Here is a 26517-nt window from a genome sequence, read left to right on the forward strand (position 1 = left end):
TCTGAAATATCGGGGTAAAGGCAGTCCTTCTCTCATAGGCATGTTTCCGGGATGGAAGGAGATGGCTTCTGTGGAGCACACGGCTCAGTGCTGGACATACATGTGGCTTAGTAAATGACCGTTTTGCAATGACATGGAACGGGGAGAGAAGTGCAGAGGCCAGTTAGCTCAGCAACACCCAGGCAGAAGCCGAGGCCTGCCAAGGGTTGGGGGTGCCAGGTGCAGGGAGGCCGAAAGTCCGCACACCTGGAGGCACAAAAGAGACGCAGGAGTCCTGGGATTGGGACAAGACAGTCTAGGGGGCTGGGAAAGGAGAATGAGCGGCCAGGCATCCTGACTGGCCAGATTACAGCCCAGGAGCAGAGAGGAGAAGGAGGTGCTGAGTCTGGGCTTCTCTGTCCTCTCTGGATGGGGAACTAATTCAAGAACTAACTCAAGATGGTCCTGTGTCTGCTCATTGGGCTTATGTCAGCGCAGCTTTGGAGAAGTGGGAAGACAGAAGGAGGGGGTCAGGGTAGGGGCTGGTGTCCCATGAGGCAGCAGGAAGAGAGAGCCTTGGGGATATGGGATGGATCCAAGGGAGGGTCCCCTTACTCCCCCTGGGCCCTACCTTCTCATCCTTTCTCACCATTGCCCCCATTTCTTGAGCCCTTCCTGGAGCCAGCCACTTGATCTATGTCCTTTAACCGAATCCTAGAAAGGAGTATCATTACCATTATTCCCATCCAAAATACAAGGAAACTAAGGGGCTAACATTGTTTGCTGGGTTCATACAACTAGTCAGCGGTGGGATAGGGATGTTATTTGATCTGCCATGCTCTGGCTTAAGGGCCAGGCCACCCTGCCTCTCCTTGGCTTGGCTCTTAGTCACCAAGGTGCTCTGCAACCGGGGCATCTGCCTGGAAGGCCAGATTGAGCCTGCTGCTGCCACCATGTTTCGCTACTGACTTTGGCTTTCCTGGCCACCTAAGGTTGACCCTCGCAATGGAACCGGCTGTGAGTGGTATGGCATTTGAATCTATAACCTTCTCGAATGAAGCTCAGGATGACCCTACTCTCAAGCCAAGTCCAGTCAGCGCTAGAGCCCTATCTCCTGACCATAGTCCCTAATGACTTGTCATTCTAGAATGACTTAGCTCAGAGATTCCCCATGTGTTCATCTGCTTGTTCATTCAGCATATTTTGGTTAGGGGCACTGGGGGTACAATTGTTAGTCAACCTTGTACTGTGTCCTTGCCCTTATGGGATAGACGTTCAGTTTAGAGACTGATGACAAGCAATTGTCAAGATTATCTCTTGGTGGGCGCCTGGGTGGCTCAGTGGGTTAAGCCTCTGCCTTCAGCTCAGGTCATGATCTCAGGGTCCTGGGATCAAGTCCCGCATCAGGCTCTCTGCTCAGCAGGGAGCCTGCTTCTTCCTCTCTCTCTGCCTGCCTCTCTGCCTACTTGTGATCTCTTTCTGTCAAATAAATAAATAAAATCTTAAAAAAAAAAAGATTATCTCTTGGGCCCCAGATTTGTATATCTAGAAGTAGAGGTGTTTCAGATATTTCCATAGCAAAAGGAGTTCCCCTCAAGTGGGAGGAAATGAATGACCCAACCAATCCCTCCAAAAAATCATCACTCCCTCTTCTGTGCTCCCCTAGCACTTCCCCTCCTCCCCCTACCATGCCCTTCCCATGTGGGTGACCCTTAGCTCTGTGTCTGTCTCCCCCTGTCTCTCCACCCCCATGAGCTGTGGGTGCCTTGGGAACACGAAAGAGGACTCTTTGCTTCTGCCTCTCCTCTAGAGCCTAACATAGGGCAGAGAATTCATAACCATTCATTAACAATTGGACTTGGCTTGAGATAGAAAAATCCTAATTTCTTCATTAGTCATTTTTTTAAGTTTTATTTTTTTAAATATTTTATTTATTTACTTGACAGAGGGAGATAGAGAGCACAAGTAGGCAGAGAGGCAGGCAGAGGGAGAGGGAGAAGAAACAGGCTCTCTGCTGAGCAGGAAGCCCGATGTGGAAGAAGAAGCAGCTTCTTTTGGCTCAGGTCATGATCCCTGGGTCCTGGGCCACCCAGGTGCCCCACCGTTAGTCATTTTTACAAAGAGATTCACCATTAGAGGGTAGGAAGTTCTCAGAGTCCCTTCATTACAGCTGCTCTTGACAGTCCAAGTGAAGAGTCCCTAGGGGGAAGATGGCCATCAGAGCGCCTGCCCGTCTCTCCACCGTATTTACTCTCTTTCGTGACTTGGGGAGAAAGGGTTCTGAAGTTTTGAAATGAAGAACTGTGTTTTCCACAATCCAATATCTCTGGTAAATATCCACTTTTAAGATCCTGGAAAGAGGCCATAGTACCTCATACTGGGACAAGAACAGGACACAAGGACATAGTCCCAGGCTTTAAAGAGGGAAACCAGACATTCACAACAAGTGGATTTCAAGGTTACTCAGAGGTCTGCAAGAAAAACTGTTGACTGCTCTGGAAACCAGACAACAGAATAGCTCTCCCTTTGTGAGAAGGCATCAAGGAGATAGTCACTCCTACCAACACCAAACTCCTCCCTGCCCCGGGATCTTTGCACTTGCCCTGCCCTCTGCCTGGGACTCTAACCCTTAGATTATCACGTAGCTAACTGCCCCAAAGTTACTCCCAGGTCTCCCTCTCGAAAGCCATCCCCTGCCCTGACAGTCATTCCGCTATGACCCTGTTTTATTTATTATTTTTATTCATTATTCATAGCTCTTACCACTGTCAGCAATATATTAGTTTTCTTTTGCTGCTGTAACAAATTACTGCAAATGTAGTGATTTAAAAATCACCCAGATGTGAGGCGCCCAGCTGGCTCAGTTGGTTGAGCATGTGACTCTTGATCTCAGCATTGCAAGTTTGAGCCCCACATTGGGGGTAGAGATTAGTTTAAAATAAAATCTTTTTAAAAACCCACAAATGTATTATCTTACGGTTTGAGGGGTTGGTAGTCTGAAATGGGTCTCACTGGGCTAACATCAAGGTGGTTGGCAGGACTATGGTCCTTTCTGGAGACTTGGAGGGAAATCGGTCTTTGCCTTTTGGCTCATAGCCCGTTTTTCCACCTTCAGAGCCAGGAAAGGTTTTCTCCCCTTTCCACATCTCTGGTTCTGACTCTCTTCTTTCCCTTATGAGGACCCTCAGGATTTGATTGGGCCCACCTGAATAATTCAGAACACTATCCCTATTTCAAGGTCAGTACATTGGTGACCTTAATTCCTTCTACATCTTAAACCTCCCCCCACCACGCCCCGCCATGCCGTAAACATAACTCTGGGATTCAGGGATCAGGCTGTAGACTTCTTGGAGGGGGTTCTGCCCTCCACAGTGACTATCTGTTATTTATTAACTCGCTCATTTGTCCTCTGTCTCCACTGTGAGGATGTGAAACCCAGGGGAGCTAAGACCTTGTCCTTCTTGCTCACGGCTGTGTCTGCAGCTCTTAGGAGAGCACGTGGCCCACGGGAGCTTCTCAATAAACATTTGCTAAATGGTTGAACGAAGGGGTAAATTTGTAATATGAGTGGGGGAGGAAAGGCCTCCATTTCTTTATCTCTACAAGGAGGGGAGTGCAATGGAGACCTCCAGAAGCCTCTGTGCTCTAAAATTTTACAATTTTTACATGCCTTCCATGACAATGACATTGACCAAGGTTTAGGAGAAGGGAGCAGCCATTTTGGACTCTGCAGCAAGAGCAGCAGGAACTGGGTCTGGGGCTAAGGGAAGGTGGCAGGGGAGTGTGGGGGCGAGCAGCAGAGTTAATCAGGGAGCTGCCCCAGGCTGCACCTCCCCGAGGCAGCTCCTCTCCAGGCTGAGGATGTGGAACTTGTCTGCCAGCTGTCATTTCTGTCTCCCAACAAGTTACCTCAAGAGTTTCACAAAGAGAAATGAAGCAAGCTAGGAAAAGATAATCTCAGGACTGTGTAATTAAGGATAAAAATATCCCTTCCAAGCTCCCAGCAAAGGGGAGGTAGAGAATGCCCCTGATCCAGCAAAGCCATGAAGGGTTTTGAAAGATAATGATTGGTACAGGTTTTTAGTATGGATAAGCTTGCACCATTAAGGACACCATCTATCTCCAAAGAGCACCAAAAACCACATGGTTACATTCTTCACGGCGAGGAGTTCCAAGTGTGCAGCTTTGTTAAATACAGAACCTTTGCTTGGGGCGAGAGAAAAAGGGGAAATGGACATAGAGAAGGAGAAGATGGGCTTCCTTCTTTGCATGTAGCAGAAGGAAATGGTGATTCTGGAGGCAACTGCTCAATCCTGGAGGTAGAAGAGGACTTAGGGGCTCCCAGCATCAACCCCCTGCCCTCCCATCTCCCCTCCCTTCCGTCTTGAGCCAGAAGGAGCCAGGATACAGAATGCATGCCCAGCTCACCACCCTCCCCCTGGGTCCCCACGCCCACTCCAGCCCTCTGCATCCCTCAGCCCAATCCCACGCTTCCCACCTAAAAGATGTATTCCTGCTCGGAGGCATGAACACACTTCCACCCCAATGGTGCAAATGGTCACGAAGGAAGGAGAAAGAGAAATCACAGGGCCTGAGAGAGATGAGAAAATAAGCGGCCTCTCCATCTGAGAACAGCGAGCGTGAGGCCCCACAGCTCACACAGCCGGGCCATGCCCACTCCCTCCCTCACTCATCTGGCTAACTCTTCTCTTCTTTCTTTTCTTTTCCTCTCTCTCTCTCTCTCTCTCTCTCCCTTTTTTTTTTTTTTTTTTTTTTTTTTTTTTTTTTTTTTTTTGCCTTAAGAGGGTTTCTTGCAGGTCAGTATTTATTATCTCTGCTTTTTCTCTTAGCAAAATAGTAAGTGGGGGTGAGGAAGTTCAAACCAAAAATACTCAGCACAGATAAAATCCCCAGCCACCGAACACAGCCTTGCTTCTGGGAAAACTGTCCATGTAAATAGGTTTCTCTAAAATTTAACTTTAGAACCTGTACCGTACTTGCCAGTTCAAAAATAGTCTTAAAGACTTTGTGGGAAGTCCTTGGAGCACTCACGAAAGCATTCTGAAAGTCGACTCTGATATCCGGGGGAGAGGTTTGCAAAAATTTGACAACGGGCGGCATCAAGTCCAGTCAATTTAGGACAAACGGCACGATTTTTAGCGCGCTGTGGTTCCCTTTAAAAGTGAAAGTGGTCGGAAGGTACAGACATCCACTTAGAAAATCAGTAAGTCCTGGGCGTGTAATGTACAACACGCTAGCTGTAATTAACGATTGGGCTTTATGTATTTGAAAGTTGCTCAAAGAGTGGGTAGATGGCAAAAAGCTCTGATTGGAAGAAAAAATACTTTGTAACTGCATGTTGATGAAGTTAACGAGACACGTCGTGGTGATTGTTTTGCAATATATACCTGTAACGAGACACGTCGTGGTGATTGTTTTGCAATATATACCTGTCTAACTTGAGTCATTATGTTGTACCCAGGAAGCTAATATGATCTTATGTCAGTTATAGCTCAATTTTTTTCATGTGAAAAATGAATTTTATTGGAAATGTTGCCTGGGAACAGAGAGAAATGATAATGTTAATAGTAGCATTGTGGCTCACAGTCCTCATGCCATCATCCGGATCTCCCTACTGCTTTCCGTCCTGAAAAGGCTTCCGACCGCACCCCCTTTGGCCAAAGAATGGCCTCACAGGTGTTTCTTCTGCCTCTACCCCGTTTGCCCTGTGCTGCTCCCTGGGCTCTAGAAACAGGTGGTGTGCTGGTGCCCTCGCTGGTAGAGCCCAAGAGATTCTCTAGCTCTGGGGATGAGGTGGCCACTGGCCAAACGTGGACAAGTACTTGGGTTGAAGCTATTCTGAGTGTTTTTAATTGTTTTAACCATGGCTGAGGTGTCACTTCCGTAATAATTATTTTCCTCTTAAATATTTCATTTCTTGCCTTTATTTTAAAATTATTGTGATGAGAAATGGGATCGTCTCAGAAAATCTGGGGCTCAGAAATGCGGTAGTGCCTCACAGGAGTCCCCGCAGAGACTGGGGAAAGGAAGTCTGAGACCTGACTGAGGAAGGGCTAGACGCTGGGCTGGGGAATTTGGAGACTGTTCTGTGGGCAGTGGGGAGCCATGGCGGGTTGTGTGTAACACAAAATGAACCGTTTGCAAATGAGCAATTCTGGGACATCTCATAGGTTCATAGTATTGTGTGACCACTATCTCTGTGGAGTTTCCAGACATTGTGATCATCCCAATATAAAACCCCAGACACATAGAATAATAATTTTGAAGTTAGTTGTTGATTGTTTGTTTGTTTTTTTTTAAATTACCTTTCGTTCCTTATGCCCCTTTCCCTGGGCATCAAGACCCATGTAGAAAGTTGTTCCTGTTCTCTCCCCCCCCCCCCGTTCCCTTTCTTTCTTATTTTCCTGTCTGTTTCTTTCCTCTTCTTCTTCTTCTTCTTCTTCTCCTTCTTCTTCTTCTTCTTCTTCTTCTTCTTCTTCTTCTTCTTCTTCTTCTTCTTCTTCTTCTTTTTTAAGATTTTATATCTTTATTTGAGAGAGAAAAAGAAAGAAACAGAGAACACCAGCAGGGAGGAAAGGGAAAAGCAGGCTCCCCATGGAGCAGGACCCGGGGATCATGACCTGAGCCTAAGGTGTCTGCCTTAGCACAAAAAACCAACACCGCAATCAGCGGGCTCGTGCAAGGTCTCTGTGACACATGCTGCAAGTTCTATTCAAGACGGTATTAGTAGGGTGAAGGAACACATGTTCTCAGCCTACATACAGCCTGTTCATCCAAAAACCCCTTCCAAGTGGCCCTCCCACCCGATGTCACTTGGGGCCCACCAACCATGTCCCCACATCCTCTCAATACTAGACATCGTCAGGGTCTTGAATATTCACCACGCAGTGGGCAAAACATGCAATCTCAGTATTTTATTTTACATTGCCTTCATGATAAACATTTTTTCCTATGTTCACTGGTCTTTTGTATTTATTTTCCTGTGACTTGCCTATTTACAGTCTTTGCTAGTTTTTTCCCTTTAAAAAGAATCTTTCTGGGGCGCCTGGGTGGCTCAGTGGGTTAAAGCCGCTGCCTTCAGCTCAGTTCATGATCCCAGGGTCCTGGGATTGAGCCCCGCATTGGGCTCTCTGCTCAGCAGGGAGCCTGCTTCCCTTCCTCTCTCTCTCTGCCTGCCTCTCTGCCTACTTGTGATCTCTGTCTGTCAAGTAAATGAATAAAATCTTTAAAAAAATAAAAAATAAAAAATAATAAAAAGAATCTTTCTGGTTTAAAAAAAAAAAGCTCGTTATGTGTTTCGCATGTTAATTTTGGGGAATTAGTTAGTTATGATGTAAATATTTTCTCCTGACCTGTCATGTTTTAAAGCTTTGTTTATGGTTCGTTTGTCATGTGGAATTTTAACAGTGTTTATGTAGTCAAATATTTTCATTTATGGATTCTAGGTTTTATGAATTATTCTCAATATTATTTATCCAGGAAAGATGTTATTTTTTTCCTAACACTTTCATGATAAGCTTTTATCTCTTTATGTTTTACATTTGTTATAAAATAGGAACTATACGCCCGTCCTCCCAATGGAAAGCCACACCGTATGTTAAAACATCCTTCACAACAACCACCTTATCACACACTAAATCCTTACTACCTGGCTTTGTCATGTGTGTTCCCATCTGATGGACTAAGTTCCATTGCTCACTCGTCTCTTCATTCCTTGGGGGTTTTCAAGCATTTTCTTTCCTAGGCCCATTTTGTAATCAGCTTGCAAAGTTCTTTTTAAAAATCTGTTGGAGGGGCACATGGGTGGCTCAGTGGCTTAAAGCCTCTGCCTTCGGCTCAGGTCATGATCCCAGGGTCTTGGGATCGAGCCCCACATTAGGCTCTCTGCTTAGCAGGGAGCCTGCTTCCCTTTCTCTCTCTCTCTCTCTGCCTGCCTCTCTGCCTACCTGTGAGCTCTGTCTGTCAAATAAATAAATAAAATCTTTAAAAAAAAATCTGTTGGAGCTTGTGTGTAATTACATTGAATATATGGATTCATTAGAAAAGAAGTTACAACCTTGCCCTATCAGGTCCTTCCATTTGGGAGCATAGCATCCCTTTTGTTTGCTCAGATTTCCTTTTATATATATATATATATATTTTTTTTTAAGATTTTATTAATATATTTGTTAGAGCATATGCACAAGCAGGGGGAGTGGCAGGCAAGGCTGAGCAGGAGGCCAAGACCACAAGATCATGACCTGAGCTGAAGACAGATGCTTAACCGACTGAGCCACCCAGGTATCTCTTAGATTTCCTTTGATGTCTGTTTTATGCTGTCTTTTATATTTTCTCAGTATGGTTCTTATATCTTACATTCTTACATGTGATGGAGGTTAGTTACCTTGGCAGGAAGAATCTGTCTTTTCCAGGGCATTTTCTGATTGGGCTCTGTTGATGTCTGGGGAAGTCATGGTGCTTGGGGACTGTTCTCATCTCTGTTTCTGAATTATCTCGTGAGTTTTCACTGTTTTTTTAATGTATTCTTTGGCCTTTAGAGAGTCCACATGATTGGAGTACACTGTCTTGTCTGCAAGTAATGTAGACGCATCTCTTCTTTTGGAGAGGACCGATTGCAGGGGATGGGAGCCATTTTGGGTGTCCCCTGCTGGCGGGGACCCACAGGGATGTCCATGGCGGGGCCATGGTGGTTGCTGTTGTCTTGCTTCTGATTTCTGAGCATGCAAATCAAAGACAAGGAATACAGTGGGAATGCCGGGAGAAGGGTATCCACCAAACAAGGCCGAAACTGGAGTGGCAAAGTAGATAGGCAATTGGGTAAAACCAGGTGGCCAGTGCCCAATGGGCCCTCCACCTGACTCACCCACTGCCCCACCTCACAGACCTCTGCTTCCACCCACTTGCGTCCAGCACCCAGCATAATTGAGCCAGACTCCTGCTAGCTTAGAGGTAGCCACACATGGGTGAGATCACCTCCTGGGTCCTAATTTGAATCACTGGTGTAAATGAGAGGGCGAGCCCAGCAGCACCAGAGGCCACATCCAGGTTGACCATCGGTGGCCTACTCCCCTCCTCACCCATATTCCTCCGTGCAGATCTCAACCAAAAAAAATCATGGATGAATATGAAAAAATGCTTTATTGAAACTATATATTTTATAGCAAAGATCACAAACTGGTACACAACCCCACCCCGTGTTGGATTTTGTGTTCTTTTTGGCTGACATATGTTTTTAAAATTACGAACCAGCTAAGAGCATTTTTAGAAATTCCTAGACTTTATAAAGTGTTCTGAATTTCTTAGTGTCCCTTGAAAAATTTAAAGACCTAATCAGCTTAGACCTACATCACCCCAGGGTAAGCATCCCCCTTTCGGAAGGTGTGGTATTTCCCTTTGATGGGACGAAGTCCCCATCTCTTCCTCCTGCCTCAGTCCCAGCCCGTTCCACTTGCTTACACCACCCGGCTGGCCTCCGCAGGTGGCAGAACTGTGATCGCTATCAGATGCAAGTGATCTAATTCATAGGCTAGCAACCATATATAGGCCTTCTGGGTACATAAAATAAGAAAACCAGGTTCACCTGACTTGGTCTTTTCCCAGTGAACTCCTGCTAGTTCCCAGGATCGCCACTTGCTTTGGTACCTCTTACAAACCATGCTGTTAGTCATCTGATCTAGAAGCTTGCCTGGAATGGACACAAAGCTCACTAAAATGTCAATAACAGAAGAAGCCACCTGACCCACTGTGAAAATCACAGCCCGCCTGGCCTGCCCGAAGGTATCTGGCTGTCCCCTCTACTCTGCCCTCCCATGGTCAAGTCCCCACACAGAGTGCGCTTCTCCCCTGGGGAAGGCTCGGATTCTGTTGAAACAAAGTATGGCTGCATTCCCCTTTTTTGTCTGGGGCTTCGGGCCATGGTGTAAGGGTGCTTCCGTCATAGAGCAGCAGGAGCCTGCAAACGGTGACTTTCAGTTCCTCTGCAGAGCAGGGTGTTTACCCCGAACCACCCATCCCCTACTGTCCACTGCGATAAGCCTCTCACCCCCAGAAAGGGGGCACCAGAGGGCTCATTCTTCGCTGCATCTCGCTGTGCGGTGGGAAAGGCAAGCGTGTACATGAGGCCTCTCAGAATGAAAGGGAGGATTTTGCCAAAGTTGTAAGTGTTGCTGCACCCCATGCAGTGGCAAACATTTGATGCCGAGTTCTCCAGGGGAGAAAGCAACACCCTGGTTTGCAGTGTTTGCCAATTCCTGTGGTATAAATACCTCTCACCAGGACTCCCACCACAGTGGCCACATTGAATAACCAGCTCCTGGGGTTCCGGAAGAACTGGGTTTTGAGCCAGGATGAGTTAGCACAGCTGTCATGAGCCAGCAGCAGTAGCACGCCCCTGGCCTGTGTATTACAAATACGCCCCTGTTACTGCCCCATGAGGTCTGAGCACCTCTGTGCCAGTGGACATCCTCATTAGAGACTCCTATGGCTTGAAAGAGGTCAGCCAGATTACTAAGCACTTCTGCTTTACGTAGAGCCCTTTTAATCCCCAAAACCTTATTTATCAGTTTTACCCATTCCTTTTTTTCAAATCACATTTGGGGAAGATTTTTTTTTCCCTACCTGACTGTTCTACTTAATTTTCTACTCCTCTGAGCTTCAGTTTACCCACCTGGAAAATAGGAGCTGATAATATACTAGCATATTCAACACAGCAGGTTTTCCGTGATGATAAGGGCTCTTACTGACAGAGCCATGCCCTGGGCTTGGCTCATTTCAATGCCTGGCTGAGGAGATCTTAGAATCTTCATTTATGGCCAAGGAAATTGGCTTAGATTGGAAAGTTAAATGCCATATCCCAGGCCATACAACTATTTGGTGGTGGAGCTAAGATTTGAATTTGTAGCTGATGCAGGGTGTTTTTAAAAATGAGTTGCAAGCACTAAAAAATCTGAGATTTCATTCAAGAGTCTGGATTTTTACCTTCCCTTGAATATTCTGAAGTTCGGGCAACTTTAAGCTGTGTTACCCCATGGGGATAGAATTGGATATAAGTGAAGCTGATCCCATCAAAAGGACATTTTTCCAATGTGCCACAGTCCCCACCTCTCCCTAGTGCCTCCCATCATGTCTCCTTCACTTGCATCAGGCTCCAGATTTTGTGCTTTTTACTTACAGGCCCCTTTGCTTTCTAACTAACAGTTACTTCCCCTTGCCACTTCTTCCTCTCCACTTGACCAAGAGAAAAACTGCGAGACAGGAGATTTGGGTAATTAATTCAGGTCAAATCAGAAAGGCCACAACACAGGGAAGAACTCATCTTTTGCTATCAGGCTCCATAATCAAAACCGCAGTGCATTCTCACTATACAGTATTGTCTTACCCACTGCTTTGGTCCCTTCTTGCCCTTTATGCACTTGTATACCCTTCCTTGAATAGGACAACCCCTGGGTGGGTGTCTTTTTATTTGAGTGTGTTCTTACCAAATGTACATTGTTGTTCTTGTGCAATTTTAATTCACCGAAATGATATTACAGCTCTCTGTGTACTTTCTACTTTCTTCACCAAAGGATCTTTTTAAGATCCTTCCGTATTGCTTCTTACACATGAAGTCTTTGCTTCTGGTTGCTGTGTGACACCCTATGTGTACCTTGACCACACTTTGCCTCTCCACTCTCCCAGTGATGGGCACACCCAGATCTCCGCCACCTCGAAGCTGTGATGGTCATGTGACTAGGTGGCCCCGTGTGAATCTGAGGGCATATGTGCGGGTGTGAAAATGCTGGCTCATAGACAGCATACATACACTTTGCCTGAATTGTGTCTGATGTTCTCCAGAATGGCAACATGGTCTCCTTGATTCTTTATATAACACAGATGTTGAAGGAGGAGTGGAGGGAGAGAGGGCTTATAGATATATAATATCCACTAGTAAATAAGGTCTTTTGGATGGAGTTCAAAACAGACTTGCCTCCTAGCAAAGGTCCCAGAACACACAGGCAGAAAAATCGGAGGACAGTCCCCTTTCGGAGTCCCAAGAGCCTAGAACCTCACGTAAGGGACCCGAGACATGGCTCAGATCTTGTGGTGCCACTTACAGGGCAAGGCATTTGGCCCTTTTGAGCCTCAGTTTCTTCCTCTGTAAAATGGGAAGACCAACAGAAGCTCAAGGAAAGTTCTTTGGGTGCTCGAAACATATTGTCCTTTCCTGCCTTCATTCTCAGCACTCAGATAATATGCGATGCATTTTGTCGCCAGAATGCTGAGTTTCTGAGTATGTTTGTTAGGGCATTTTGTCTAGCTAGCTCAGGGACGCACAGGACCAAAGGCCCAATTGCCTGAGTGGGTTTTGGACTTGTCTGTGCAGAAAGTGGAGCAGCTTATGCACCGAGAGTATGCTGAGCCTGAAGGAAGAGAGGAGGGAGGAAGCAGAGACAGGTGTGGTGGTCCTCATGGGTGGCCGTGTTTGTGGGAGGAAGAGGAAGCAAAGGGCTTCCAGTCTGATCAGCTCCTCCATTAAGTGGGGGATGGGGGAGGAGAGATCCAAATTCTTTGCTGTTGGTAAGGGACTTGGATAGAGGGCTTGAAGGAGAATTCTTGGATCAGCTGTTGAGGGAAGGCTCAAGACGAACGAGGACTAGTTTAGGGCAGTTGGGCATCACAGGTCAAGATCTTCCAGAAGCAGACCTTGAACTTGAGTACCAGCAACTCACTCAAGAAAAGCTCGCAGAAACCTGTACGGGGCTGGGAGACGCAGGCCAGAGATGGGCCAGCCAAGCAGAGGTGCGGGCCAGGCGAAGTCTCAGACCTAGCCTGATCCTCCGAGGAGCTCTGGAGCATGAGTTACACCTCACGGTTTGTCCCGCATGGAGGCGAAGAGTTGGGCTTTTGCACACGCACTCCAGGCACACGTTGGCACCTCTGGTGGGCACGGGAATGTAGAGCTCTCCCCCGTCTCTCCTGAATCTCTGTAGAGGGAGGCAACTCCAGGGCTCGAGGAGAATTAGGTGAGGTTGCAGGGTCAAGTCTTCAGCAGCAAAGCTCATGGAAGATTGCAGGACCCGGAGGGGTGAGCAGAACCCCACATTGTCCATTAAGCCCTGAGCTTAGAACTGGCACTTTTGCCCACATTACATTGGCCAAAGCAAGTTGTGTTGCCAAACCCAATGTCAGTGGGCAAAGAAGTAAATTCTCACACGCTAGTGCAAGATGTCGTGAGGCACCATGACGAGGGTGTGGCTATGAACCCGAGAGCAGGGAACAGTCCTCCTCCGCCCCCCCCCCTCCCACAAGGCTGAAGCCCAGGCTTCTATTTATGTGAGCTCTCGGAGAAAGCGGGAAAGCTTTCCCTGACAACCTCACTGAGATGCTGGGTGTGGTGCCGTGTGTCTAGCTGTCAGCTGTGACTGCCGACAAGGGACCCATCCTGTCCCAGGGCCTTCACTTCGGGCTTGCGGTCCCCAGATGGGGATGCCACGATCCGAACACCCAGACCACGAGCTGGCAGATGGAGCACTCTTACTCCCCGTGCCCTGGCTCCTGCGGTGGTGGCACCAGGAGAGACTTCAGAGGGCGCATCTATAGCTGTCATTTCAGTACCAGCTCGAGGTGTCAGTTTCTCTGCCCTCTAGCTTACAGCTGCTTTGATGTGAGAGGTTCAAAGCACTCTCTAAGCCATTCAAGTCTGTGAGGAGGGCTTGGGGTGCGCTCCCACTGCACAGATAGCTGAGAGTGAAAGGCAGAGATTTGCGACCTCACGATCTCAGATCCCAGTGGGGATCCCAGCTCACAAGTGATAAAGCGTGGGGGTGAGGGCGTAGGGGGGTGGGATGTTGATCTGGCATCCGAGTTTTCCCCGGCAGCGGGAGAGAGCAGGAGGCAGGAGGAGCCAGAGGGGCAGGACAGGGGAACTGGACGGGTGGAGGGGTACAAGCCCAGGGAAGGGGCATGGGTTGAGAAACGGAGATGTTGGCTCTGAGCATCAAGGATTTAGAAGTAAGTGCAGACTGGCGGTGAGCAGAATCCACGCCAAGTCGTTCTGGGAAGTCTGCCCAAAACAAGGCAAGAGAAAAGCCAAAGAACCCAGCTTCAAGAAGTGGGGACTGGTTAGAACAAGGTAGATGGGAGATCCCAGCCTGCTGGCTGGGAGTAAGACAGAGCACCGTCCCCCCCACCCTACAACGCGTTCCAAGCCGACCTGGCCCAGTGGGCAGCCTGGTGCTTGCCGGGAGCTGGGGGTGAGGCATGGCACAAGCACGTGGGCTGGGAGCACTGACGTCCCGCGGGCTACAGCTGGTGGGTGTGGGGCTGGGGCAGGCTTGGCAGTCCCCACTTTTCTTCCTTGGAGCTTCATACCTCCTCTCGTAGCTGCCACATTATTGCCTTCTGCACCTCATGTGAGACCCTGAATGAGCCTAGTGTTGGCTTTCATGCTTCCTGCACCCTCAAACATGTGATTTGGAGGACCCTGCCTGGGGGCAGGCCAGTGGAGACAGGACTGTGGCCACGGATAAGAGACGCCAGCCTCCCCACCCCCATGCCCCCCCACTGCAGCTCGGAGGGCAGGCCTGCTGCCACCGGGATTCGGGATTTGAGATTCGAGCTCCTCCCGAGCGTGCCAGGTTTCACACCATCCATCCCACCCACCGAGCCGCTGGAGGCTGAAGCCTGCCCAAGAATCGGAGAATCGCTAACCACCTGGTTCCACCCTGAGCTGGCAGCTCCCCGTGTCTGGTGTCCTCCCTCCTGTCTAGCTAGAAAGTCCTTGGGTCCCCACCTACCACCTCCCATCTTCAAGCTTTCCCGTGGGTGCTGCTCTTCAGACCGTGTCGCTCACCACCTGAGACTCTGTTTTCTCAGCTGTAAAATGGAGCAGTAGCACCCACCTGTGATGCTCGATCTACTGTACATGGGACAGCAGACACAACGTACCTGGCCCAGTTCAGTGTCTTCCATTTGGGGAGTGGGGCATCACCTAGGAAGAGCCAGAGAGGTTCCAGAAGCCCCCTCCTCAGAGGGACCCCTTGCCTGCCCCTGACACAGGGTGTACCGTGGGGAGCTGTGTCCTCACCACTTCGAGCCAATCTTCCCCGCCTCTGCCTCCTCCATCCACTTGTGCCGCGTGACCCTCTGTGGTTGTCTTTCTATTCTTGGTCCGTTAGTATCATTACAGTTATCTGAGCATCAAAGATGTTTCCAAGATGTAGTCTTTTTTTTTTTTTTTTTTAAGATTTTATTTATTTGTCAGAGAGAGAGGGAGAGAGAGCGAGCACAGGCGGACAGAATGGCAGGCAGAGGCAGAGGGAGAAGCAGGCTCCCCGCCGAGCAAGGAGCCCGATGCGGGACTCGATCCCAGGACGCTGGGATCATGACCTGAGCCGAAGGCAGCTGCCTAACCAACTGAGCCACCCAGGCGTCCCAAGATGTAGTCTTTGTACAGAAACCAACAGAAGCATAGAGACCAGGAACTTTTTTTTTTTAAGTTTATTTATTTATTTGTCAGAGAGAGCAAGAGAGCACAAGCAGAGGAAACAGCAGGCAGAGGGAGAAGCCGGCTCCCCACTGAGCAAGGAGCCCGATGCAGAACCCTGGGATCATGACCCGAGCTGAAGGCAGCCGCTTAACTGACTGAGCCACCCAGGCATCTCTAGAGCAGGAACGTTTCTATACCACTTTTTAAAAAACCTGACACCCTTAGGCAAGATGCCTTAGAAGCCTCTCTCCTTGGAGTGTGTATGCTTCTGTGTCTGTGTGTGTTTTAATTAAATGGGCTAGGTTGCATAAACTAATTTTTGAAACTTTTTAATTATTGGGGATAGCTCAAAAAAGTGTTTCTGTGTAGCCACCGTGTAGATAAGGGTAAGTTAATATGAGGTTGCATAGTTCCTATCTTTGCCTTTAAAATGACTGTTTTGTGGGGGGACATTTTGAGATGCACAGACACCCCACTTCTCCACATTGCTCCCACTGGTGTCCGCGTCTTTAGCGTCTGTCCACACTCGCCTGAGTCCCTCCTTGCCATGACGCTGAGCGGCCGGCGACAACGTCCATCATTCCTTTGACGGTTGTCAGTTGGCGTTCTCCTGTGAGGGAGAGCGTTCCCTTCTCATGTGTTCACATCAGGATGGACTCATCAGCTGCTCGTTTACTCTGTGAAATATAATTATTGTTATTATTCATCTTGGTGCTCAAATGGTGCTCATATAATCGTCATCATTTTCTGAGCATTTCCTTTCTTCCCCAGCCAATGGATGCTCTAGGCCGACCAGATCCCTTTCCTGCCAGGTCTCAGAATCAGCCTTCTCTCCCAGGAACCTGGGTCTTTTTAGCTAAGTGGCTTTTAGCAACCGAGACCTGAGCTCTGAGTGTGCTTGTGGCAACCCGGGCATCTGTTTTGGCTCCCAGGCTCCTGTCAGTGGACAGAGCAAGGACACGTGTGGGGAACAGACATGCACGCTCATACATGCATCCATATTTACCTGGGTACAGGTGAATGTACCTCGAGTGCCCTCTGATCTGTCCCCATCCAATAGGATACTATGGACAGTTCATTCTAGCCTGACTGCATTCCCAGGATGAAGCCTGGCTCCTGTTTCTCTGCATTTGCACGTTTTCCTGGATCTAGCCAGTCTCCTGCTCTGCTGCCCCTGGGCCCCTGGGTTAGGCCTCCTTCTAAGTTCCCACCTGCATCTTCTGCCTGCTGATCACCTCCTTGGCCCCTGCCCCCAGAGCCCCATGACCTTCAGAGGATGAGCAGGGAAAGGAAGTGAATCAATAAACAGGTTTTTTTTTTTTTTAAAGATTTTATTTACTTATTTGACAGAGAGAGAGATCACAAGTAGGCAGAGAGAGCAGGAGAAGCAGGCTCCCCGCTGAACAGAGAGCCCAATGTGGGGCTCGATCCCAGGACCCCGAGATCATGACCTGAGCCGAAGGCAGAGGTTTAACCCACTGAGCCACCCAGGCGCCCCCAATATACAGGTTTTGAAAAGAAGAGGAGAAGGGGAGGGAAGAATAGGGGCAGACTGATGGGCTTTTATGCAGACACATCCTGGGGTCTCTCCTAGGCCATATAGTTGAAGAAGGATTTCTAGATCTCAAGCTGGCCTCCAAAGCACTTTCCAAACCTGCCTGTCCCTACTGTTTCTCTCATTAACCACTTCGCTAAAACCAAAGGTCTGGGGTGTCCTCCCTCGGCCCCTCCCTGACTGTTCAGTCCAGCTCTTGCCCCTCTCCCTCCACTGCACCTCTCCAGTGCAGAGTCGGGTTGCCAGCAACCCCCACTTCTGTCTTGACCTGCACACAGCCAAAGTGATATTTCCAAAAATACATGTCTGATTAAGTCACACACACACACACACACACACACACACACACAAACACGTCGCACGTGCATACGCACTTTGAAATGCCTTCAATGGCTCCAAGTCACCTTTAGAGCAAAATCCCAACTCTGCAAGTCCCCAGAGGCCCAAGAGACCCATGAGCTGGCCTCTCCCCTTCTCCCTTCTTCGTCCAAGTTGAGGTCTGCAATTCTTAGAAAGAGGTTTTGGAGGGAGAAGGTGGAAAGGATTGAGAACCACCCGAGGGCAGAAGGGGAGCCGAGGAAAGCATTTCAGAGGCTGGCAGGGAGAGGGGAGGGCTGAGGCAGGGCCAGAAGGAGGTGGGTCCCCGCGGCAGTGTGCAGAGGACAGGACAGGGGGCATCAGTCCTCTGGGATTGGGAGGTGAGGTTCTAGAACACAGAGCCTGGGCCCGGACATCACCCCTGACCCTGTTCCATCAACACGGTGCCTCGGTGGTTATATGGGAGTCCCGGGTCTGGGGGGGCTCAGAGGGCTGGGCAGAATCTCTTTCTGCCCCCACCCCCACTTCTAAGCTCTCAGATACCCCTCCACCCTCCCCAGGAAGATGGAAACAGTGACACCGGCCACCCTAAGGCCCTCCTGGCTATTTCTTCATGGCCCCCAAATGCCGTGTTCACCCTGCTTCAGACCTTCTAGTGACTTCCTCATCGAACTTATTTGAAATGCTTTGCCACAGTGGAATAATGAGCATGATTTAGTTTTTGTTTTTGTTTTCCACTGCTTAATACTTTTTCATCATTTGTAAAATGTCCACCATGATTGTATATACTTGTTCATTTCAAACACAGGCTGGCGGAAGCTTGAGGACAGGGTGCCTTACAGTAGCAGCTTCCTGCCTAACCCCCTCAGCTCCCGCTCAGCTCTCCCTCGCCACCCTCCGCACCCCCACTGACCTCCTGTGCATAGACCTCTTTCAGTTCCCCATTTAGATCCCAGACAGTGCTGAAGTTAGAGCAGCCCCCTGGGAAAGTTGAGTCTGTCCAGTGCTCTGGCCTCCTTGCCCTGCTCGCCCTTCCTCTGCAGGGTGTCTGAAAGTCACAGCTATTTCTGGAAACACCCCATTTCTAAGAGTGCACAGCCCTGAGCCTCTAACAGACCAGTTGCTCAGCTGCCCTTTGTCGTGAAGACCTTGGTGGTGGTATCTTCTGGAGCCCTGGGTCTGGAACTGGGGCCAGCCGTCTTCCCTCACTCTGACCTTCCCCAGGAGTTCCGTACCTGGGTGAACGCAGGTGCCACATGATAGAGAGAAAGGGCCCTTCCTTCAATTCTTCTGATGTGAGGCCTATTGTATGTACTGTCCACGTCTCCCAGAGCGGTGGTGAGGCAAGTCACTGCCCTTGAAGGGGCTTCAAGGACTGTATGAGGCAAAGCCAAGCAGGATCCCTTTCCTTCTGGGACTTGGAAACTTGTGGGAAGGCAGGCACCCCTGGGAGTGGTGGGGAAAGGCTTTGTGGAAATGCTAGTGCTGGAAAGCGCCTTAACCTTTCCATACACCTGGACATCTTGATGGAGATAGGAGAAGAGAAAGGCCTCTTGTTTCACAATCTGAACTAAGCCCTACCATGTATTTTCTGTGTGACTTTTGGTGACGAACCTAATTTCATGTCGATTCCACAAATCCCAAAAGGCCGATTGTTCTGGGCCCACGTATCGTAAGTCGACAGGCAGACTTAACAGAGGAAATGCTGCTCCTTGCTTTTTTAAAACCGAGCTGTCTGTGATGTGCTTTAGGTATCCGCTAAAGAGAGGAGCTCATTCCTGATGGTCGGAGAGTAGCTGCAGAGCAGAAATCCAGCTGTCCGCAGGCCCTACCGTGCGTAGGGTCTCTAAGTGCATGGGGCTCACGTTCACGGTGCAAGTGTAACGTGGGGCTGCAGGGTTTCTCTGTTTCAAAATGACTTGATAAATCTCTTCAGGAAGGCAGTGGCCACGGAATGAGGAACAAAGTCTGGAGGCCCCAACAGTTAAGGATGAAGGGCAGCCCCCCTTCCCCGGAAGCGTGGCCAGTTCCCCCTCCCAGCAGCCACAGAAGGCCCCAGTTCCTGCCAGACAGCCCTCCTGGGATTCCAGGGTCTGCCCTTCTGCTGTGCTGCTCCCAGGCTGGTAACTCTCTGCTGCTGCTGGTTCTGGAATGCTGCTCCCCTCTTATTGGTATCCCTACACCCTGTTCATGACGTGATCCCCAGATCCCCTCGTGTAACATGACATGACATCTGGCTCCTGCCAGGACCTGACTGATACATACAACAATCTTCTTGTCAACGTTTTGCATTTGGAAGTTGTTCAAAAGGCACCATGAGGGCTGGGGTCCAGGGTCATGGGAAGGGTAGTCCCCAGCTGCCAGTACCCATCCACACCGTTTCTTTGCATCACCTGTCCCAGACCTACATAGGGTCCTCTCTGACCATCTCCCCCGACTCCCATACTGACTCCCCATGAGTCCATCCAGTCACACTTGCTGAGACCCTCCAATTGTCATACCCTACAGCCCCGTTCGGGGGTAAAGCACTAAGCAGACCTGGCCCCTGACCACAGGGTACATAGTAATGTGGACGTGGGCTTGACCAGACACCTACCCCAAAGGCCCTCGGAGTTCTTGCTGGCCACGGTCAAGGCCCCATTTCCTTGGAAGCCCCGACACCCAAACCCTACTCCTGGCATTGACTTGGCCGGGTTTGTGAGGTCTCCCCCAAGTGTGGCTGCCCTTTGAGCAGCCCTGCACCCTTGCTGGCCCCCCACCCTGCCCCTTTGGCCACCCCACCTTAACAGAGAGCCTTTCTTGGTCTAGCTTAGGAATGAGAACACCACCGCCGGGCTTCTCCTTTCTCTCCTGGCCGGGTGGGACCTCTCCCTGCCCGTCCAAACACTGCTTACCCCATCACCCTCTCCCTCCTTTACCCCGTCACCCCCTCACTCTACCCCAAGCCTAGGCCACCTCAAGAACTTATATAACCCTGGGCACCCTGACCTTTTTCTCTTCCTGTTTCTATTCTAGAATGTGCTTTGAACATAAGCTCTTAAAGGCATCTCTGCAAACCCCTTCAAATCTTAGTTCCAAGAGCAAATACTGATGAGAAGACAAAGTTAGGGTCAAAGAGACCCTAAGTTTGTCTAATTGGTACCCTGCCTTCCCCATTTCCTTTGCTTCTGTTCATGCTGCCTGTTGAGCCCCGTGTGTACAGTGAGTCTTCACTCCAGGTGGGACCTACACATGTAGACCCTGCCTTCTGGAGAGCGGCCCATCATTTCCTGGGTGCGTCCCTCTCGTGAGCGGTGGGGGAGGTTCAGGAAGGCACTCCTCCCCAGGCAGTGCCTTTCAGTAGCTGGCCATGGCACTGGCTTGCCCGCCTGTTCCCCCAAGACAGGCTGCCCCACTATTCTTGAGGTTTGGACTCAACCCTCCCCATCTACCTTCCTGGGACCTGGGGACCCTAGAAGCAACCTTGGTTGTCCAGGCCCTGATTCCCTGGCCTCTGTGAACAGTCCAAGCACAAGCAGGGTCCAGCAGCTTTGTCTCACCAACAGTGCCCGGCACCTGCTGCTGACTCCCAGGTGCCCCCGACCCACCTCCTAGCTTGCTGGATCTGTAGGGATTAGATTCATGGTCAGGGGTGCTGTTCCTCTGCAAGCTTAAGACACCGTATATTTCATCAAGTCCAAGATGCTGCTTTTTTCACACTCAACATCTCCGAAATAAAAGGTGTCCACGCTGAATGGCATGTCCTAGTTCTGTTTTAGCCTTTCAGGTCACATGTAATAACGTGGGTCTTAGTTTCTGTGTATCTTAAATTCCCACATCCGATGGGCTGCCTCAAACACACATTCCCGGCTGGGAACCCTCTTTCAGACCCACACATGAGCTGTTTCACTTTGACTTTCTTCGATGGTTTCATATCCTTTTCCCATATGCCTAATGGCTTGTCATCCATGAGCTATAAATTCGTTGACAAAGATGATACTTATCACAGCTGCTTTAATGCAATCGAATTCATCGATCTTGGGTCATGTCAAATTATCTTTGTTATTCTCCTCACTTTTGGGTTTGAACCTATTCTGGTTACTTTTTAAAAGGCCTGGCCACTGCTGCTCAAATATTTCTGGTTCAATAATACTTGAAAGAGATCGCTTAACATGGGGCTTTGTGACAACAGGGAATTTATTGGAAAGAATTTTTTTTTAAAAAGTTGTTAAACTCTATACATTTACCTAATAGCTTAAACCACAGAGTCAAACACACATATGTAGCCTCATGTAGAGATTTACATGTGTGCTGTGAGTATGCACACACAAACACACTTGGAGAGACAGAGAGGCCAAGTGGAGAGCCCTGTGTCAAGGTGAAAGTCAGGTGGACTCTCCGAAGGCAAATGCATCCTCACTACAACTTGGGGTTAACCACCAGGAACAGGGGCTCAGGGACAGGTCTGAGTCCTGGTCCTTTTGCACATGTCTGGGTCTGTCCCAGCCTGGGTCATCCTGCCTCTTTTGCTGTCCCAGTCCCACTTACCTGGAGCCCTGAAGACCCCCAGACCAAGGCACTATCCTAGCCTCTCACGTCAGTCCTAACCACACTGGAGCAACAGGTGTCTGACTTGAAGGTGGGCAAGTCAGGACGGTATAGCCACACTAAGCCCAGACCCTGTGTGTTCACCAACCTGGTGGACTGTCCAACCCTCTTTGCCTGTTGGCCTTCTTTCCCACATGTGATTGTCCCAGCCCCTTCAGCAAGAAGGCACCTGGCAGCCCCCAGGGGAGCAGTTGGACTTCTGGCTTCCAGCTCTAATGATGGCACCTTCTCAACTCGTTTTAAAATTATATGACTGCCAGGGCACTTAGCTGGCTTAGTCGGTAGAGCATGAGATTCTTGATCTTGGTGTTGTGAGTTCAAGCCCCAAGTGGGGTGTAGATATCCCTTTAAAAAAAAAAAACAAGAAAAAATAAAATTGTACAACTGCCATTGATGAGATGGCTGTGATGATAATGCAGGTCAACCGGGCATTTAGTGGGAGGACCAGGACCGCTGGCCTCGGAGGCCAGGGAAGCCCTACCCAGGAGGGGGGGGTGTCCTTTTGTCCCATCCCTGTACCCACCAACAGCCTGATCCTTTTCTCCTATCTAGCTGCCCCAGGCTCACTGCTCCTCCCTGGAGCCCAGCTACAACTTCCTCCTTCACCCAGGGCTGCCACCCCCTCAGCCTCTTCTGTGAGGCAGAACACCTGCCACACTGTCCACTTTGCCCTCTGTGCCAGAGGGATCCCTCCAAGGGGATCCAAGATGCTCCTGGGTTTCTGCGAAGGCCAATAGGGAGATGATGGTATCATTCCTTGAGACAGGGAACACAAAGAGAAGCAGGCGAGGTACTGGACAGGGAGGACAGACAGGGCTCTGGGGCATGTTGGGTTAAGAGCTGGAGGGTACATCATCTGTGAGGGGAGTCTCGTCCTTGCAGTTCTCCCATTCTGCCCTGCGGCTTGATACCCCCTTGGTGTGGGCGGGGCCTCCATTGGGCAGGGCCTTAGTGGGTGGAGCCTCAGTGAGGTGGGGCTGGCTGCCAGGACCCATCTTGAATTTCTTGCTGGAGGGGAGCCTGGGTGGCTTAGTCAGTTAGGCCTCTGAAGTGTCTGCCTTCAGCTCAGGTCAGGGCCCTGGATGGCGTCCCATATCACATTGGGCTCCCTGCTCAGCAGGGAATCTGCTTTTCGCTCTCCTGCTACCCCTCCCCACTGCTTGTGCATGCTCTCTCTCTCATGTAAATGAATAAAATCTTAAAAAAAAAAAAAGAGGGGGTGCCTGGGTGGCTCAGTGGGTTAAAGCCTCTGCCTTCTGCTCAGGTCATGATCTCAGGGTCCCAGCATCAAGCCCGACATCGGACTCTCTGCTCAGCAGGGAGTCGGCTTTTCCCTCTCCCTCTACTGCTCCCCCTGCCTGTGCTTGCATGCACTCTCTTGCTCTATCTCAAATAAACAAATAAAAATCTTTAAATAAGTAAAAATAAAATAAGAGTTTAAAAAAAAAAGAAAGAAAGAAAGAAGGAAAGAAAGAAAGAAAGAAAGGGAAAGAATTTTTAAAATTGTTTGTGCCTTTTGCAGACTGGCCTTGGGCTGCTGGCTACAGGATGGGAGGGTGTGGGTGTGGTGGACAGACACTGCGTAGGAGCCCAGGGCTTTTTCTGGATCGAGGTCACTCCCTCAGCTTTGTTGGTCTCTGCTGCAGATGGCCTCTGTGGTTAGGTGATGTCCCAGCCAGTTGAAATGTACTTCAGTCTGGGGTTCTGTCCTCAGGCATCCGAAGGGGTCCCCATGAGGTTCTTCACCAAGCTGGACCAGCTCATCGAGTTCTACAAGAAAGAAAACATGGGGCTGGTGACCCACCTGCAGTACCCCGTGCCCCTGGAGGAGGAGGAAGCCGGTGACGAGCCAGAGGAGGAGACGGGTAGGAAGAGATGGAAGGGAAGGCAGGAGGGGGGCACGGGGTTGGGGAGGGGAGTCCTGCGGTGTTTCAGCACAAGTGCTTGTAGATTAAGTGGGTCTGATTATCAGAGGGAGAGAGGGTGACATGGTGACCAAGAAAGCCGGCTCTGGGGTCAGACAGACCTGGGTTGGACTTCCTATTCCCTAGCTTCTTAGCTGTGTGACCTTAGGTAAATTGCTTCACCCCTCTGAATCACAAACTTCTCTTAAAGAGACACTAAACACAATACCTACCTCTCAAGGTTTCCTCCCGGGAGGCACCGAATGTAGAGCCCAGAGCCTCGCACACAAGAAGCGCTCAATAAATGCGGCTATGTCCTCACCAAAGTCATCAGCTGCATTTCGCTGTAAAGAGAATGAAGGAGGAAATGCTTGTACCTAACTGGAAGGGGAAGAGAGTCCCCTAGAAAATATATGAGGGTCAAGCCTCTCCTTAAACAGTGGGGGCCACAGAGCAACTAAACAAGAGGCCAGCAGAGGAGAGCACGGTAGCCGGACCCTCCTGGATGGTGGCCTTCTCCCCTCAGAAGTTCCCTTCCTAACAGAAACCCTGAGATATGTAACTGAGCCCCTCACCTGGTCAGGGTTCTTCCTAAATTCCAGGGCCTGGAAACAGGTCCCTCCCTCCAGGGTCGCCCCCAGACACGCCGAGGTCCTCGTGGGCTGGTGCCTGCCCTTCCCTTCCTTGAGGGCTGCTCCAGCCCGGTGTACCTTCCTCCCGCCTTCCCAGAGACCCCTTCTGAGTGGATGCGAAGCCCAGCGGCTGCTTGAGCAGAGGGCGAACGCTGAGGGTCCAGCTTCTGTGTGGAGGACGTGAGGGCCAGGCAGAGAGATTCAAAAGGACCACAGCTCCGTGGAGGCTGAGAGGGACCCAAGCAGCCCCTGCCTCTTCTCATCCCTGCTCCGAAATAGCCAGAGCTGATGTGTGGCCGTGGGGGCCTGGGTCGCTCACTGGCTCTGTGCTGTGGCCACCTGTCCCCCAGCTGTCCCCAGGTGCCCAAGCCTTGGTCTTGGAGCCAAGAAGCCGTCCTGCAGAGATGCCCTCCCCTTCCTCATCCTTGCTGGCCTGGCTATGCTGCCTTTCTGGAAGGCATCTGGAGAAAGGCCCCGAACTTTCCCTAAGGGCCGGGAAGAGAAGCCCAGTCTTGTGACTACTGGCTCCACTTCCCCAAAGGAGGTGCTGCTGTCGGCTTTAACTCGACCAGTGTGACTGTCACCCCCACCTTGCCCCTTGGTCCAAGGGGTCTGATTTGGCTCATGTCTTCTCAAGGCACTGCCGGCCCCCACAGGGCTCAAAACACACTCACACCATCGCAAGAACCTCAGGCCAGGGGGGACGTAAAGAGCTTGTCCTCTAAAGAGGATGTCCCCAGGCGGCCCTGTGGTGGGGGCCCTGGCATGGCCATTTGGGGTGGCAAGAGGCTGGGGCAGGAGGTTGTGGACCCAAGAGGCTCTGCACCCTTGCCACTGGTCATGTGTGCAGGACAGAAGTCTGAAGGCAAGTGGGCAGGAGTCCCTTCAGGGCCGAATTCAAGTTGTTTGTTTTCTATTTCAGTTCTCTGCGTGAAGGGGGGCCCCTCACTTTCCTTTATTTGTCTCCTAGGTCTGGCAGGGAGAGAAGGAACAGCAGAGGCTGGAGGGAAAGCAGAGGAAAGGGAGGTCAGGGTGGGAGAGAGGGGAGCAGCGTGCCTGCGGCCTGCCTGCTCCCCACCCTTGCTCCCCTGTCTCAGGAACTGGGCCTCTGCCCCCTCCAGGGCCCCTGCACCAGCCTGAAAGCTGGACATCCTTCTGGGGCCACTGGCTCCACCTGTCCAAGGCCAATAGCCCAGCTGGCCCGTGTTTTCTGAGCACCTCCATGGGACAAACAAAACCCCAGGGCCAAAGACCACTAAGACGAGGTTCCTGCCATCAGCTGGCTTCCCATCTGGTCAAGGAAAGCAGATGTGAGGGGCAGCGCAGGCACAGATGGGGTCTGTGACTGGGCACAGTGGCCTGGATGGACCTCGCAGGTCAGGGAGGGGTCCCTCCACCAGGGAGCCCTCGGTAGGTGGGGGATTCTGAGAGAAGCTAGTGCTTGGACCAAATGGCATCATTGCTCTTCCCTTGGGTAGAAAGTGTCCTGTCTCCACCCGAGCTGCCACCAAGGAACATCCCTTTATTTGCTGGGCCATGTGAGGCCAAAGACGTCCCTCTCTCCAGCGAGAATGTGAGAGCCACCGAGGTCAGCAAGCCAAGCCTTTCGGAAACACTGTTCCAGCGGCTGCAGAGCATGGACACCAGTGGGTGAGTTCCCACCTGGCGGGCCTCTCCAAGGCCGACCTTCGGTGCCACAACCCCTGGGCAGCTCCCTCTGTGCTCGCTCCCCAGGGTGCCACCTCTTTGCTAGGACAGCTTGTCCTGGAGCACCTGCCCACCTGCCCCCGGGCTCCCAACGTTAGCTCTGAGGAGGCCTGGGTCACTCCTCTGCTGCCTGGGCACAGGGTGCTCGGCTCAGCTGCTCTGCCTGGCAGGAGCTGGTTCTGGAATGACTTAGAGTTCTCAGCTGCAGAGATGTGGCCCTGCTTCGGGGCTTAGGGGCCTCTGCTGGGATCCCCTTCCTGGGGCTTGCTGAGAACTCCATGTGTCATCCTTCCCCATTACGGATAGCTCTACTGCCATGGGGTCTACTGAGGCAGATGGCTCGAGGCC

The 26517-nt window shown here is 50.5% G+C and overlaps 1 protein-coding gene across 2 annotated transcripts in view; it reads left to right on the top strand.

The window, feature by feature from the left end:
• The window catches only part of INPP5D (inositol polyphosphate-5-phosphatase D), a 110651-nt gene that overhangs the window by 22555 nt on the left and 61579 nt on the right, over positions 1 to 26517 (top strand). For both annotated transcript variants that reach the window (XM_047721388.1, XM_047721387.1), the window contains exons 3-4: positions 23641 to 23791; positions 25941 to 26112. In XM_047721388.1, coding sequence (XP_047577344.1) covers positions 23641 to 23791; positions 25941 to 26112 — 323 coding nt within the window. The remainder of the gene's footprint in view (positions 1 to 23640; positions 23792 to 25940; positions 26113 to 26517) is intronic.

This window comes from Lutra lutra, chromosome 3, assembly GCF_902655055.1.
Source record: "Lutra lutra chromosome 3, mLutLut1.2, whole genome shotgun sequence".
NCBI lineage: Eukaryota > Metazoa > Chordata > Mammalia > Carnivora > Mustelidae > Lutra > Lutra lutra.